At 42.9% G+C, this 15,572-nt stretch overlaps 1 protein-coding gene across 1 annotated transcript in view; it reads right to left on the bottom strand.

Moving 5' to 3' along the window:
• LOC132335971 (receptor-type tyrosine-protein phosphatase T) overlaps positions 1–15,572 on the bottom strand; it is a 166,882-nt gene that overhangs the window by 37,451 nt on the left and 113,859 nt on the right. The window contains exons 12-13 of the mRNA XM_059863006.1: positions 14,676–14,711; positions 4,356–4,543 (exon numbers count right to left, since the gene is read on the bottom strand). Of these exons, the coding sequence (XP_059718989.1) occupies positions 4,356–4,543; positions 14,676–14,711 (224 nt within the window). The remainder of the gene's footprint in view (positions 1–4,355; positions 4,544–14,675; positions 14,712–15,572) is intronic.

The following is a 15,572-nucleotide window of genomic DNA, read 5'->3' as shown; positions in this document are numbered from 1 at the left end:
TCTGAAGGGAGGGAGCACAGCTCTGGTTGGTGGTGAACACAAACCACCTTTGCAGGGACACCCCTTACATCCCCACTTTTACAAACAGCAGGTGAACAAATTGGAGGAGCTCCAGGTACAACCCAAATAATTTGCCCATGAGATCCCAAAAAATGCAACACCAAGAACTGGAACTGCATTAAAAAGAAAGACAAGAATATGGATTATAATTGGCTTGCATCCAGAAAATGAGGAGCATGGTTAATGCTTTGTTCCTTCAGGTTTTTATGGTACAGTAAGTATCTCTGTAATTGTCAAAAGAGTCCTGTTCCTATCTGCATTATCAGTAATGTTAAATCAGGACAGATCACTCAGGCACTGGTATTTAATCCATTTTTTCCCAGGAAATTCTCCCCCTTCTTTCTTTGACTTGGTAACTGAAGACTTTTAGTGTTCAAAAAAATGATACTTGATTTTTAGGCTTTTTCTACTTCTAAAACACCCTAAACTTCTCTTAGAGAAGTTTTGTGAAATCTATATTGAAATATCTTCCCACTAGTGGAATTTAGGTTACAGTGAAGCTTTTTAAGCTAAATTGATCTAAATTTTAGCTGAAATTACAAGGATAGATCTCTCAAAGTCAGCTTCATCTCAATCAAGCTTTCTAAGCACCACAGCCCAGCCATAACTGGTGTTCCCATTAAACTGAGGCTCACTGCAAGCCAAGTTGAATTTTGGATGGATTCATTTAGTTAGTTTGCAATTTGCTGTTTGCTTTTAATTTAAATACAAAAATCTAATCCTTCATTTTCACTGATCCACCTCAATGCTGCACTTTGCTGCCAAAGGCAACAACATCAATTCAAAGCCTTCCCAAAGTGTGCCATGGAGACCTGGCCCTCCCCCTGGAGCCATTCCCTTCTCAACAGTTGTGGAAAAACTCTTCCCACAAACCTGCTGGGAGCCAGAATTAAAAATTACCTGCGCTAAAAAACATAATGTGAAAAAAAAAAAAGTATTTCATCCATTCATTCTGCAGTGTCCCATCAGATCCATTCTTCTGGCCACATGCAAATGTGTAGGCAGAAACCAAAGGGTTAAAGTCCAGGGGTGAATTCCACAATCTGAAGGCTCTCAGCACTAAGATGTTTGAGGAAAGGAGCCACAAAATCTAAAAAACCTAAACAGTCTCAGTAATGCAGCAGGAGAATGTGCATTAGTGACATCCTAAATCATAATGGAAAATGAGTCTGGATAATTAAGCCTTTTATCTCCTTAGCCAGTAATTGGTGCTTGCAATAAGTCTGTGGGACTGGTCCCACAGCTCCCAACAAATCAGAGCTGATGTGTTCTGGAAAAGGAACTGGTGACATTTAAATGTGTCCTGTTTAAACGTTTATGGCTATTCCCAACCCCAAACAGTGCCATCTACACCCAGCACCGCTGACAGATTTTTCTCCTCTGCTCCTCTTGTTTTATCACTGAACAGAAGCAGCAGCCAGAAAGGCCCCAAGTCCCACTTTGCCCTCAGGTGCAGCGTGCAGCTCTAAAATAACACAGACAGGGAGTGCTGACAGATTCTCCCACTACTCACACCCGGTTAACACTCATTTCTCACCAGCACTCACACCCCTTACACCATCCCCTCCACTTCTCAGCTCCTCCTGGAGCTTCCAGGAATATTTTTCAAGATGCCTTCAGCAAAACAAGCTGCCTGTGCTCACACGTGTAGGTGCAGGCATCCTTTAAACAAATATGGAATGCAATTTCCAGGTGACTCGGCGGAGATGGGAAGGCACAGAGATAAGAGATTGTCATGTGTGACTGATATGCTCCGTTCAAAGTGATTTTTCATGAGAGTAAAATTATTTGGTAACATGTCACTAAACAGGCTGCAATTTATGCTATCAATTTGCAAAGTAAGTAGAAAATCGGCTCCTTAGAAGAAAAAAAAAAGAGCATATTTGGAGGTGACACTGATATTAGTGTCTGCAAACACACTTTAAAAGAGACATCAAATTCTTCCTCAAGATTTTATCAGCTGCTCTGCAAAGCGTCTTGCAAAGCCAAGTTTGCAGCTCTGCACTCCTGCAGATCCCAGGCTGAGCCCCCACTCACAGGCAGCTCAAACCTCCCACCTTCCAGGAGCTCTCCTGCTCCCTGACACCCTCCCCAGTGCTATTTGGAGCTGAAGTGCTGCCTCCATCCCATCTCCAAACCCAAACCCCACCATGGAAAACGCCTGCATTTGTGGCTGATGGAAGGGTGGAACACCACAGGGGATTTGTGAGCTTGTGGCATTCTCCAGGCCATCCCTTGTAGAGAAAGGAATTATGCAAATCTCTGTAATGCCATCATCCTTACATACATCTGCAGACAGCACTTTCTGGGGAAGGCAGAGCTCGTGGAGCTGAAAGTTGCATTGACATTTTTCATGCTAATGTGCTATTTTGATAATTACCCATGCCAGCACCAGAAAATTACATATATGCCAGCACCCGTTTTCTTCTTGAACATCAAGAACTGGGTCTTAGGGCATCTGAAATGGAGCTCAATGCAGCTTTGGGTACTCCTCATGGAAATGGAGGCCAAGGGGAGGCTAAGTTAATCTCCTCAGAGAATTATTAACCTTCTTCAATATTAAACAAAGCTCTTTATATTGATAGTTTAATTAGCATGCTTGGTTATGGGGCAAGAGTGCCTAGACCTGGTTAACATCCAGTTCCAGAAACATATGCTATGACAGTTTTTGATGCCATATGATTAAAAAAACACTCCCTGGTGTGGACCAGGAAAAGACAGGCTCCCAATTACAGCAAACCTCAGCACTGAGGACACAAACCCCATGGACTCATACTTGCAGGGTGGAAAAGTGAGCTGTTTTCATTAAGGAACTTATTTTCACAGCTGTTACATTATTTTTAAATAGTTTTAATGCCACTATGCATATTAATCTCTTATTGCCTTCCCACGAGCTTACTACATTCATTATAATTATCACTTGCTAGAGCTGAGTCTCACATATGTTTGATGCTATTTCCCTCTTCTGTTTGCTCTGCTCTAAATATGTTTTCCTCTTCCAAATCATCCCAAACATCATGTCTTTTGGTCATGTGGATTATATTCCTGGTCATTCCAGCTTGCAGGGGGAAGAGATGAGGGAAAATAGGGCAGCTTTCATTTTTCCAGCATAGGTTTTACTCATCTCCTCACATGGAGTTGGTAGAAGATGTCAATCAAGCCTATTCTGAGCCAGAGGTTAGATCATATTGGAAAATTTCCCCTCCATTTAAGCTACACAAATACCTGCCATTGACTTGGCAACTGAGGTCATTGCCCTGTGATTTCACTGATCAGTTATGAGAGAGGACTTGGAGCTCCCAAAAAGCTCAGGCAAAACCCCTTCCTTTTCTCACAGCCTGGCTCACACTACTCAAGGAAAACATCCCTGAGGAAGGGACTGTGGAACAGCACATTCAGCACTGCTGAATAGTCACTGTCTGCTCTCTATGGGACAGAGACAGTGGCACCCACTCACTGCTGTACTGAGCACCTTCTCTTTGGAATTGAGGGCCTCCAAAGACTGATAGTGCTGCAAAACCCTGCCCTCAGACCACAGTCAGAAAGAGTACCAGGAGGGTGAATCAAGGAAAAGAAGCTCCCAAAACCAGCTACTCTCCTCTCCCAAGCTTCTACCCCTCATAAGTGCAACTTCCCTACTCGGTTGTGAAAAACCCCAATCACTTGTTTTTAAAATTTTACAAGTTTAATAGTAATAAAATGGTTATAAAAATGGTAATATAATTAGAGTAATAATAATTTGGACAATTTGGATTAGGACAATATGAAACAATGGAAACAAAGAGTTATGGACAGTCTGGGTACCTCTTTCAGGGCAGCACAAGCCTGAAAAAGAACCCACTTTAACAGAGGATTAACCCTTAAAAGCAACAGCCTGTTGCATATTCCTACACCTCATCCATGATGCATCAATTCCATTCAAACACAGGATTCTGTCTGGGCAGTGTCAGCTCCTTCCTCTGAATCCTAACAGTGCCTTCAAGCCTGAGCAAGGCAGGAAGAAGTTTGTTTCTTCTGATAAGAGAGCAATAAATTCTCTTTCTCTGAAAGATTTAAGTGTCCTGTGGCTGCTATCTCACTGTGAGTCCTTTCTTTAAAAAAGTGTCTCGCATTGCATAGCTTCTATTTCAACATTTTGTTATAACCTAAAACTATATTTAACACACTACCTAAGAAAATTAACACAGCATCACTTTCTAACACAACACACATAATATTCATTTTAACATTTGCGAAAAGCCAATCATAAACCACGCATTCCTCACAGCAGTCATGTAAAGAAAGGTTCCTCTCACCTCATACTCCTCCTTGAAGCCATAGCCCTGTCCCCTCTTCATCTGGGTGATGTGCTGCAGCAGGTCTGCCACTCGGATGGCGGGCTGGAACTGTCCCCGGGGGTAGGACATCTCCACGGGCTCGCAGCTGCGGTACGGGTGGGTCTGGATGGTCAGCGTGGGCTGGGCCAGCTCCCCATGGCTGCTGTCTGTGGGGAGACAGGGGCAGAACAAGCTCTCAGCTACCTGGTATTCCCTGTTTCATCCTCTCTCTGTTTATATAACACCACCCTTCAGGCTGGTGCGGGCAAAAGGAAGTAAAGAAATGAATAGAAAACACAGGTTTATCTAAAATGGCAAGAAGGACTAAATCACACTTGTCAGCGACATGTTTTATGAAAATCCTTTCCTCAGGATTTTTTCCTCCTGAGAAGCTGAGAGGCCTCAGGAACAAAATGCAAACAATGATTATCTGGTGCTGTGGGATGCAGCAGGTGGATCTGGGATTGGTCTCACCTGGTTGTTTCTCATTAATGGCCAATCCCAGCCCAGCTGTCCAGACTGTCTCAGTCAGAGACAAACCTTTGTTATTCATTCCTTTTCTATTCTTAGCTTAGCCTTCTGATGAAATCCTTTCTTCTGTTCTTTTAGTATAGTTTTAACATAATATATATCATAAAATAATAAACCCAGCCTTCTGAAACATGGAGTCAACTTTCTCATCTCTCCCCTCATCCTGGGACCCCTGCAAACACCATCACACACACTTCAATATTTTTTTGTGTCAAGCAGACAAACCCAAAAAGACAGGGAGAGAGTGAACAGCCTGTCAGGATAACAAGGATATGGCACATCAAGGGTGAGCTCTCCACAGCAGCTCCAACAGAGCTACGTAGCTACTGTCTTCCCAAACCTGCCAAGAACATGGCTCAGAGATACACAGAGATGAGCAAGAGATCAGGCAGGATTTGGGGTGTACAGCATGAGATAACTGAGAGGGACCCCAGTGAGCAGCAAGCAAATTATTAGCATTTCAGATAAGTCAGGATGCTCAGGCAAAGTCAATTGTTCTGCTAGTTCAGGCCTAAAATTTTGTATGTCAGTGACAAAGATGTAATATCATCAGGAAAAAAAAAATAAACCAGCATAAAAATATAGTTATCTTGTGTGCAGAAATTTAAATTTCAGATATGTAAACTTAAGAGAAAAGCGGGTCATTTTGAAAGAAGTGGATTTAAAGAAATCTATCACTGTGCAGATGGAATTGCATCTTCATATCCCCAGCAAAACTGTATGCACGAGAAAATATTCCCAGTGAACTAACAGAAAAGAAATAATAACTTCAATAACCAAACAATTGACTGTAACAATCTTTAACAACAGGAACTCAGACTAAATGAAAAATTCAATGACTTATCTAGCAGAGCTGTCCAAATTTAAGTATTTGGCCAAATATAGCACTGTTTTTTCCGAGGACTGCAGGGATCTGAGATGCTCAGCTCCTTTCACACATAAAACCTGCATCAATTCTTTCTGGCCTTACCCAAACCAAGGTATTAGCAAACAGAAGATTTGCACCTCCCTCAGATTGTTCACAAAATCCCCTTGAGCTTCCACACACAGGGTTTGTTTCTTACAGCAAGTTCACTGACAAAGAGCTGAAACACCACCCCTTGAGAGCAACACTGCAGCCACGTTTTTAAAGGGATAAAGAATAAATAAATCAAATTGCAATTTCAGGGTGATTTCTGTGAGGCAGAAATAATCTTGGAATGCTCTTGTAAACATTGCTCTGCTTCAGAAACCACTGTGGTGTTTGGGCAGGGGCTGCCCATGTCCCTCCTGCAAAGGTGGGCAGGAGCAGAGAGCTGAGGGCATCCCACTGTGTCCTCAGCACAGACATGACAAATAGCAATTCAGCTGGTGTATTGTTAGATTTGGGGAAGATGTGAAAGCAGGGATATGCTCTGTTTGGTAGCTGCAGGACTGTGAGGAGATAGGAATGCCAGCAGTGGACACTGCTGCAGGGCAAGCTCATCAGCAGTGGGACATCAACACGGCTGGGGGGCGAATTATCAGAGATGCTGAACACAGCCTGCTCCTCTGAAATAAATTAGCACAGTGATCATCTGCTTTGAAGATTATACTCCTGAATTTCAGGATTTCTGAGTCTCAGGTTCTCACAAACACAGTCATATTCCCAGGACACCCAGAGATTTACAGAACTATGGCTCAAGCAAAGCAACCCTCAAACACAAAATGTGAATAAATTTGGGATTTAAGGAAGAGTAACATCCAAAGCATTTGTATAATCATCCCTAATGCTCTGACTAATGACAGTGTGAGAACTCTGAACAGAGGGAATTTCAAGGCTTATTAATTCCCCTAGTTGGATTCGCTTTCCCAGTGCATCTTTGCTCCCCTATTCCCTATTAACCTCCTGTAATGAAAAAGAGAAGATTTTTATTGCGGGCCATTTCCGACAGACGCACTATGCTTAATTTTCCATCATTAGGTTTAATACAAACCCAATTTCACAATTGGCTTCTCTGAGGAACCTGCAAGTAATGCCACATTTTTATCAGCCCCAATTAAAAAACATTACGAGATCCCAATTCGAGAGGGAGCCTTAAAACTAATGTGTGGTTCTGGTGCTAATTCGGGCAGGGCACACGCAGAGCACGGGCGACTTGTAAAATGGAGCTCAGATCAGCCAGCTGCTTTGCAGGCAATTACTAATTTCTCTCTTCATCAGTTCCTTTAATTCTGGTGTACTTGGCTCTCTTCTCAGAGAGATGTGTCACAGGGAGAGGTGAGAGCCAGGAAAGTGGTGGCTCGTTCTTTCCAGAATAACTTCTCTTAAGGTAGGCACTCATGGTGTGGAGGTGGGACTAGAAGAAGGTGCTCAGCAGCAAAGAGGGGTCTGTCTCTGGCCTTTGAGTCCATAGTGACATAGAGCTGGTCTCTTTGGTCAATGAGATAAAAATTGGTGCAAATCCCACTGACTGTAGGAACAGCTCTTGTGGCACAGAAGCTCAGAATGGTTTGGGCTTGGAAGGGATCATCTTATTTCAATATCCCAGGTTGCTCCAAGCCTTGTCCAACCTGGCCTCAGACACTTCCAGGGATCCAGGGGCAGCCACAGCTTCTCTGTGCCAGGGTCTCAGCACCTTCACAGGGAAGAATGCAAAGTGGGATCTGTGGCAGCACCAGCACTGTTTGTGTGCCTCACACAGTCAGGTGATTCTGCTGGAAGAAAAGCATCACACAGTGTGGGTCACCCCCCTCTCCACCCTGGGACACACAGCTGAAACTGTTCAGGCCTCCTCCAGTCCTCTGTGACAAACACATCACGCTTGGCACCTGAGCTACCTGCAAAAAAACAAAACCCAACCCCAACTACAGCAGCAGCTCTGGGCTCTCAGTTGCTCCCACCAACATTTTATCTAGGCCAAGGGAAAGGCAGAGGGGCTTTTCTGGGCACAAATTGCTGTGTGTGAGCTGAGCTTAACAGGTCCATGTTGTGCCAAAAAAGCCTGAAGCAGGTTGCACGTTGTTCCCTCTCCATCTAATCTCCCCAGAGTGTGGAGCTAGGAGTGGAAATGAGGCGCTCGCGAGGCCGGCGCCTCTCAGGATGAGTTTGCAGCAATTCTGTGAACAATTCAAAATGCAGCTGGGAGGGGAGGTGGCAGCAGACTAATCTCTCACTAGGACAGTCAACCAAGAGAGTCTTTGGAGGGCTGGCAAACAGGCTTTGCTTTTCCTTCTGCGTGCAGCTGTAACACACACCTCCTTCCTTTTGGCACCATTATTACTGGGAAAGACAACAAAGATTCCAGCAAAGTCAGGCTGCTGCTTTAATTGTTGCACTAGAGGCAAATTAAAGTAATTTTCCACAGTCCCTTTTCTCTGTCTGCTTCTCACAAATATCTCCCCAGTCCCCTGCAAATGAGAATGACTTTGCAGGACAAACTGGCCAAGACTTTGCACTAAATTTTTGGCAGTGCCTATAAAGCATGTGTGCCTTTGGTGAATTTTCAGTGAGAAAAGCAAAACAGAAAAACAGTTTTTGTTTTGTTTGTTTGGGTTTTTTTAATGGGAAAAATGCAGGAAAGAATTCACTCTAATACTCAGAAACTACTAAATGTGGAGGATCATGCATCAGGTTTTTTTTTAAATTATATTTCATATGCACATTTATCCTAGTTATATGTCCTTGTGCTTTTGATAGGAACACACCCCACCATATTTCACTGCATTCCATAGATGGAATACCATTCCAAGAAATAATCAAATTAAAACATTTCAGGAAGTGGTGATTCCATTCTGACCCCCAAAATTGTGGCAATTGTTAATTACCCTTGCTGACTAAACATTTCTTAATTGCAATTTGATTTTGCTTAGCTTCGATTGCAGGCACTGAATCTTATTATACCTTCTGTTAGATTAAAGAGCCCTCTGAGCATTTGAAATCCTGACCCATGCAGGCACTGATCAAATCACTTCTTCAGTCTCTCTTTGATAAAGTAAATCAATTGAGAGCTTCTGAAGTCTCATTAGGGCAGGCTGCTCAGGGCTCTGGTTCCTTCCTAGAACAATCTCCAATTTTCCACAGTTCTATTTGTGCAGCTGTAAATAAGGCAGGTATCCTGCATGTGGCTGGGAACATGCTGGTGATGACAGGATTGCTTCTGATATCAGCAGCTTGTGACAGCAAAGGGTGTTGCCAGCTTGTTTGTTAACCCTTTTCAGTGTCACTCTTACTCCACATGTAAGATGGGCTCTGCCAACTCAGATGTTTTGATTATGGAAGCTGGCATTTTTGTGATCCCCCATTCCTGGAAGTGTCCAAGGCCAGGTTGGATAGGGCTTGGAGCAGCCTGGTCTAGTGGAAAGTGTCCCTGCCCATGGCAGAGGGTGGAAGGAGATGAGCTTTAAAGTTCCTTCCAACCCAAACCATTCTGTGATCAGCTTGAGAGTTCACCTAACACCCTGAAATTTTGTAGAAGACAGTAAATTAGTGATTCCCTGTCTCTCACATAACTTGGCTGATTGGGAAACTCTTCAGGTATCTCAGCTCCTGTGTTTAGTGTGAAACTGCAGGTAAGCAAATGTAACAATGCTGAGCTCACATATTCTCAAATTCTCCCTCCCTGAAATGGTGCTTTTTGTGAATGCCTTTGCTGGGGAAATAATCATGAACCTGACAAAATCAACCCTGAGGTCTTGTTGTGCCAAGAAGTAGCAGAGTCCAGCACACAGAGAGGAGCTGGAGCAGAGGTCACTTCAGTGGAATCTTCCCCCATCTGATGAGCAACCCTGACAGGGAGTTACTACTGCTTGCCTGCTGCTACACCACCTTGGGTTCTGTACTTCTGTGCTTCTCAGACAAGTAAAATAAATATGTTTGCCTCCACAGAAAAACTGATGAACTTCTCCATAAATGTCACAGATAAGATGAAGAGCAGCTGAGAAATTAGATTGCCAGTCTGGAGGTGGCTCTGTAAGATCAGAGCCCTGTGCAACATCCCAGTGAGGCTGCTGGGAGGGGACCTGCTCACCCAGAGCACCTTTAGGGATTAAAGCTTTAGATGCTTTTATAGAGATCATTTGTTTTGTAGACATAGTTAGACTGAGAAATGGATACCTGGGCACAGAGTATGATGTTGTCTCCTGACCAGAAAACTCAGCCATGCCTCTCACAACTAAAAGCAAAGCTGCACTCCTGTGAAGCTGCAGCAGCTTCTCTCAAAACTTTTGCTTTAAGGTCCACAAATTCCTCCTGTGACTGAAATGACAGAGCTATCATATCTGCTTATATTTTTTATTCTCTCAGCCTTGGCAAGTGATAAGATGCGATACGACACCGTTTGCACAAAATAAATTATGTTTTGAGTGGTGTTTGTGATGGATTTAATTACACACAGAGCCAGTCTCTCCACACTAGAGCAAAGGCTGTCAATTCTTTGACATCTTCCGAGGGTGACTAGAGCATGGCTAATACCTCTTCCCTCTACACCAGGGATACGGTGCAAGATGAAAAATAATTTGCTTTTTTGTGTGTGTCAAGGCTTTATTATATGATAAATACCCAGCTCTAATATTCTATCTACAATACCAGCAGAGGTATGGCAAACTGAAGGCAAAACACCATTTATCTAATGATATCAACTGAGCTCTGAAAGGGCACATTCCTTAACAAAGCCTTCTGACAGCAGGCCTGACACAGCACAGAGGGTGCACCTTTCATTTCAAAGACATGAAGAAGCCACATGTCCATAAGTTTTTAAAAAGCAAGCAATTTTTATAAAGATTCTAGAACTTTGTAAGAATTGCTTGGTTAACACCAAGCATAAGAGTATTCTAATCTTATAAGAGCATTCTTATCAGAATATTAAAGTATTCTAGTATTGCAAGAGTATTCTTACATAAGAGTATTCTGATCTTCTAAAAACTATTACATACATTTTCTTCATCAGGTGACATAGAAGAAAATCCTGTTAAAGGTGCAAAGAAGATGTTTTGGTGAGGTGGGCAATGATTTGGGATTATTTGGTAGAAATGTAGCTGTGAAGCTCTTTGGGTGTGTGGAGCTCACCAAGCCAAATCTGTCTTTGTCTCCTGAAAAGAGGCTGCCAGACCAACCCAGCTTCCAGAGACATTCACTTACATCTGGAAAACATCTGGAAATTTCAAAACAGCACATGAAACCACAAGCCACTAAAGACTGGAAGAGAGGGGTTTCCAGTTCTGCAGGCAGGAGGAAATGTAAGAGAAATTCAGCTCAAGGCCCAGCCTGCAAAGGTCTGAACCTTTGGGGCTCACTCTGCTCCTGGCCAACCTCAGCACAGAGAAGTGCTGGGAAAACCTCTCCCACAGCTCCTTATTAGAGGCTGACTTGGCCTGGAAGGCTTCTGATGCAACTGAGCAGGTCAAGCCATTGAATTTTGGAGCATCCATTGCATAAAAATCACTCATCCCACAATAAAAATTCAAGAAATAATCAAATTAAAACATTTCCCAGTGACAGAGGCACCTGCTAAAGCAGCAATACTGGCTTCTAAACATGTTTGAGTTATTCAAAATAGGCCTGGGGGTGTACACAGAGCAGACTGATTAGGGGTGGGCAAAAAAGCTACAGAAGTCTAAAATCCATGGAAAATTTCTGTCTTTCTAAGCACAGCCAGGTTTTATTTTTGTCTGAGACTTGTGTCAGAGAGCTCCTTCTGCTTGTTCTGCCCTTCTGCAGGCACTAAAATCCCTGTCCTCTCTGGAGGGTAGTGACTCTTGTGAGGATCCTCATGAGCAGCTGGAATGAGAACAAGGCTCAATGTCCTTTCCTGCTGCCAGGAGATGCCAGAGGATGCAAGGGGAGGACATGCTGGTTCCCCTGCAGAGATCCCCTGATGAGATCTCCTCAACATCTTCAAGAGCTACTGGGCGTGAATCCTTTCCCTAAAAATAATCCCTAAGGTTGTGCTACCTCATCTTCAAGTGAAAATCTGCCTCAAATATATTTTAGTGTTAAAAATTCCCTTCTCTAGTGAAGATGCTTGAGCAAAACATTTAAAATCCAGAGCTGTCCACAACTGGAAGAGAAAATGGCTTCACTAAAAACATGAATAAAAAAGTATTAATCAGGAATTGGGCTAGAGGCAAATCCCAAATCTCCTGTATCTTACATGTCACAGCCAAGCCTAGGGAGCCATGCCATACTGCAAATATAGAACATTTATTAGCAGAAAGCATAATAGATGGGAACAAACAGTACTGAATTGCAGGTACAGATATTGGTTGTGGTATGACTAATCCCTTTTCAAGATATGCTCTTCTTCCCTGGGAATTAATATTAATAAACACCAAAAATTAAACTTCTTTTGCTCATACCACAACATCTAATATTTGATGGATTTGTCTGAGAAACCAGAATGCCAAGGTTATAATTTGTCTGCAAGTCACAAGATAGAAATTTCTCCAGAGTAAGGGGCTGTTTCACAGGCTGTTAAACTCAGGTGGAACTGGGACAGTGACCAGTCTGTGTAATTCATGTCTTAAAAGTGCTCTGTACCTAACTTCCCATGTGTAAAACAGGGATATCAATCCTTAGGTTTAGTAGAAATTTGAAACATTTTTGAATACATAAGCACAAGGCTGGTTAGATTCCTATTTCCTCTTTTCATTTCTAAAATTTGGGGTTTTAAAAGTTTTGGGGGCTTTTGCTGTGGCAGGAGAAGCACAGAAGGAACCTGTTCATTGCTCCTTGAGCTTCAGAGTTCCAGGAGTGCAGTTCACACCTTAATTCCATCAGGGCTGAGGGGGGAAAACAGCTCCCCCAAAAAATGGCCAGGTTTTCCCAGATGCCAGACTGAGAGAGTTTGAGATCTTCCATCAAATTGCAGGTCAGGGCCTTGTTTCTAAAGGCAGGTCAGGGCCTTGTTTCTACAGCCAGAAGAGAAACCTGCCTTTAGGCTTTCCTGTTGATGGCACTGAGCCTCTGGGAAATGAGAGCAAACCTCCTGGGAGATGGACACCTTTCCTTCCCCACCCCATTCAGAGCATCTTGGCAGGCAGCAGGATGGGTGTGTGTGTTGTGGCAGCCCCTCCAAGCCTCTGAGCCAAGTGACAACCAAGGAAGAGCCACTGGCTGTCACTTCTTCCTGGTCTAACTGTGGCCCTTCTCCACGTTCTGAGTGATGCTTGAAGCAGTCATGGTGGATTACTGTGTCTGGAAGGAACATTTATTGTAGATAATCCAAACTGATAAATCCCACTGGCTAGATTCTGATCAGCCACACATCAACTTTCTGCTCCATAGAGGAAGAATTAATAAATCAGAGAATCAGAGAGGTTTGGATGAGAAGGGAACTCAAAGACCATCCAGTTCCAACCCTGCCTTGGGCAGAGACACCTTCCACTATCTCAGGCTGCTCCCAGCCCTGTCCAGCCTGGCCTTGGGCACTGCCAGGGATCCAGGGGCAGCCACAGCTGCTCTGGGCACTCTGTGCCAGGGCCTGCCCACCCTCACAGGGCAGAATTCCCTTCTGAGATCTCATGGAGCCACAGAACATCCTCTGCCTCTCAGGACCTGTCTGTTTGTTATCCTCTCAAATCCATACCTGACTGCCTGAAAGATTTAGCATTTAACTCCCAGCATACACAGAATCAGGTGGAGCCACTTTCCAAAACCCAGCCAGGAATTTCTCCAAATAACCTTTACCCATGCAACTTCACCCAAAACTGCAGGCTCCCACCTGCTGCAGACATGCAAATCCTCACTTAAATTTGCAACCCTTGAGGCAGGTCCAGCTGAAGCCTCACACACAGCACAGAGGGGTGGTTTTAAATGGAAACAGGATAATTCAGACTAGAGACAAAGAAAAACTTTCTATAAAAAGGTACAAGTGGCCCGGAGGGGTGGAAGATGCCCCATACCTGGAAACATTTCAGGTCAGGTTGGATGGGGCTCTGAGCAATCTGGTCTATAGGAAAGGGTTCCTGCCCATGGCCTAGAGAGCTTTTAAAGATCCCTTCCAACCCAAACCTGTGGTTCTGTGTCAGCTGCACAGGCACGACCAGCTGCAGGAGCCAGAACTAAGCCTAAGGCAAGGCAGCGAGTGGGAAAGGGCCCAGAACCCCAAATCTCATGGACATGAGGAACAACGTATGCCAGCGTGGGATTTTCTGAAAAATCCCTTCGCCAGGATTTCTTCTCCTGGCAAGATGAGGAGCCCCAGCTTCTCCATGTTTTGCTGCTCTGGAATGTGGTCTGGAGATTGTTTATCCAAATGTGTGAATTGTTTCTAATTAATGACCAATCAAGGTCCAGCTGTGTTGGACTCTGAGGAATCAGTCACAGGTTTTTATTATTCATTCTTGTTAAACCTTCTGATGTATCCTTTCTCTTTCTTTAGTATAGTTTTAGTATAGCATAATGTAATATAATGTAATATAATATAATATAATATAATATAATATAATATAATATAATATAATATAATATAATATAATATAATATAATATAATATAATATAATATAATATAATATAATATAATATAATATAATCCTTCTGAGAACATGGAGTCCAATTCTCATCTCTCACCTCATCCTGGGGACCCTCACAAACCACAAACATATATTTGAAAAAATGACTAAACCTTAATTTATGAATTTTTCTTTCCTTTGAAAGCACTTAACAGCAATACCAAAACACGAATGAAACAAAAGTTTTCTGACAAAGCCACGAGCACAAGATTAATTCTGATTTTGGATTGTTGTTTTCATGCCATGGAGAGTGTGTTTGCCCTCCAGCTCAGCCCAGCACACCATACCTGTCCTCTTACCTAACAGCGTGGTCGATGGGACGGTGTCTGATGAAACTTTGAGATGGAATTCCGTTCACCCACACGACAGGGATCAATGGAAATCAACAGAGGATCAACAGGGAAAGAAAAGTTACAGAAAATGAAAACAAGGTTAGCTGTGTCTCACACTCAGAAGCCTTGGCCTATTAAAGGTTATATTGGGTAACGTACAACAGCAAAGAAAATTTAGGAATGAAAGAAAAGTCTGGCACTAGTACCTGAGTAGTAGGAATTCAACATAGATTTGCTCTGAAGGGTTTTGCTTTGGACAGAAAATGAACAAGGAGAGGGTGATGCTAGGTAGGAAAGACATAAGGAAAAGACTTTAGACATATATTAAGAGAGAGAAAGAGAACAGGGAGAATGTTCCTCAAAGAACACAGTAATATGGGATATATAAGGCTTATCAAAATGAATTATATTTTTCATTTCAACATGCATATTACATTTATTACATTGTCATCATGATGGATTTTCTTTAATATAAGCACTCCAGACCCCAAATATTGGATTATAGTTACTGTAAATCAATGTGTTCCTAAATAGGATACACACAGGGCTACATTCATAGGTCTATATTCTAAATGTTCTTTTTTTTTTAACCAAAGGAGCAAACTTAGGGTTTTGTCTCTAGGAGGAAATTCCTCAAAATGACCCCCAGAATACAAACTACAGAGAATCAGTACTGACAGTAAAATAAACCTGCTCAAACACAATGTACCACAAAAATACACAGGTGGGGTAGCAATTTTTTGGTTAAAACATTCCAACATTGCAAGGGACTTGTTCTTCAACCCAGGACTGCTCATGGCAAATCCTATAATCCCTTCCCCAATGAGCTGGGTTCTTTCAGCAGGACAAGCATCCTTGCCTTCT

The sequence above is a fragment of the Haemorhous mexicanus genome, chromosome 18 (assembly GCF_027477595.1).
Source record: "Haemorhous mexicanus isolate bHaeMex1 chromosome 18, bHaeMex1.pri, whole genome shotgun sequence".
Lineage (NCBI taxonomy): Eukaryota > Metazoa > Chordata > Aves > Passeriformes > Fringillidae > Haemorhous > Haemorhous mexicanus.
The sequence above is the reverse complement of the archived record's forward strand: the minus strand, read 5'-3'. Positions and strand labels throughout refer to the sequence as shown.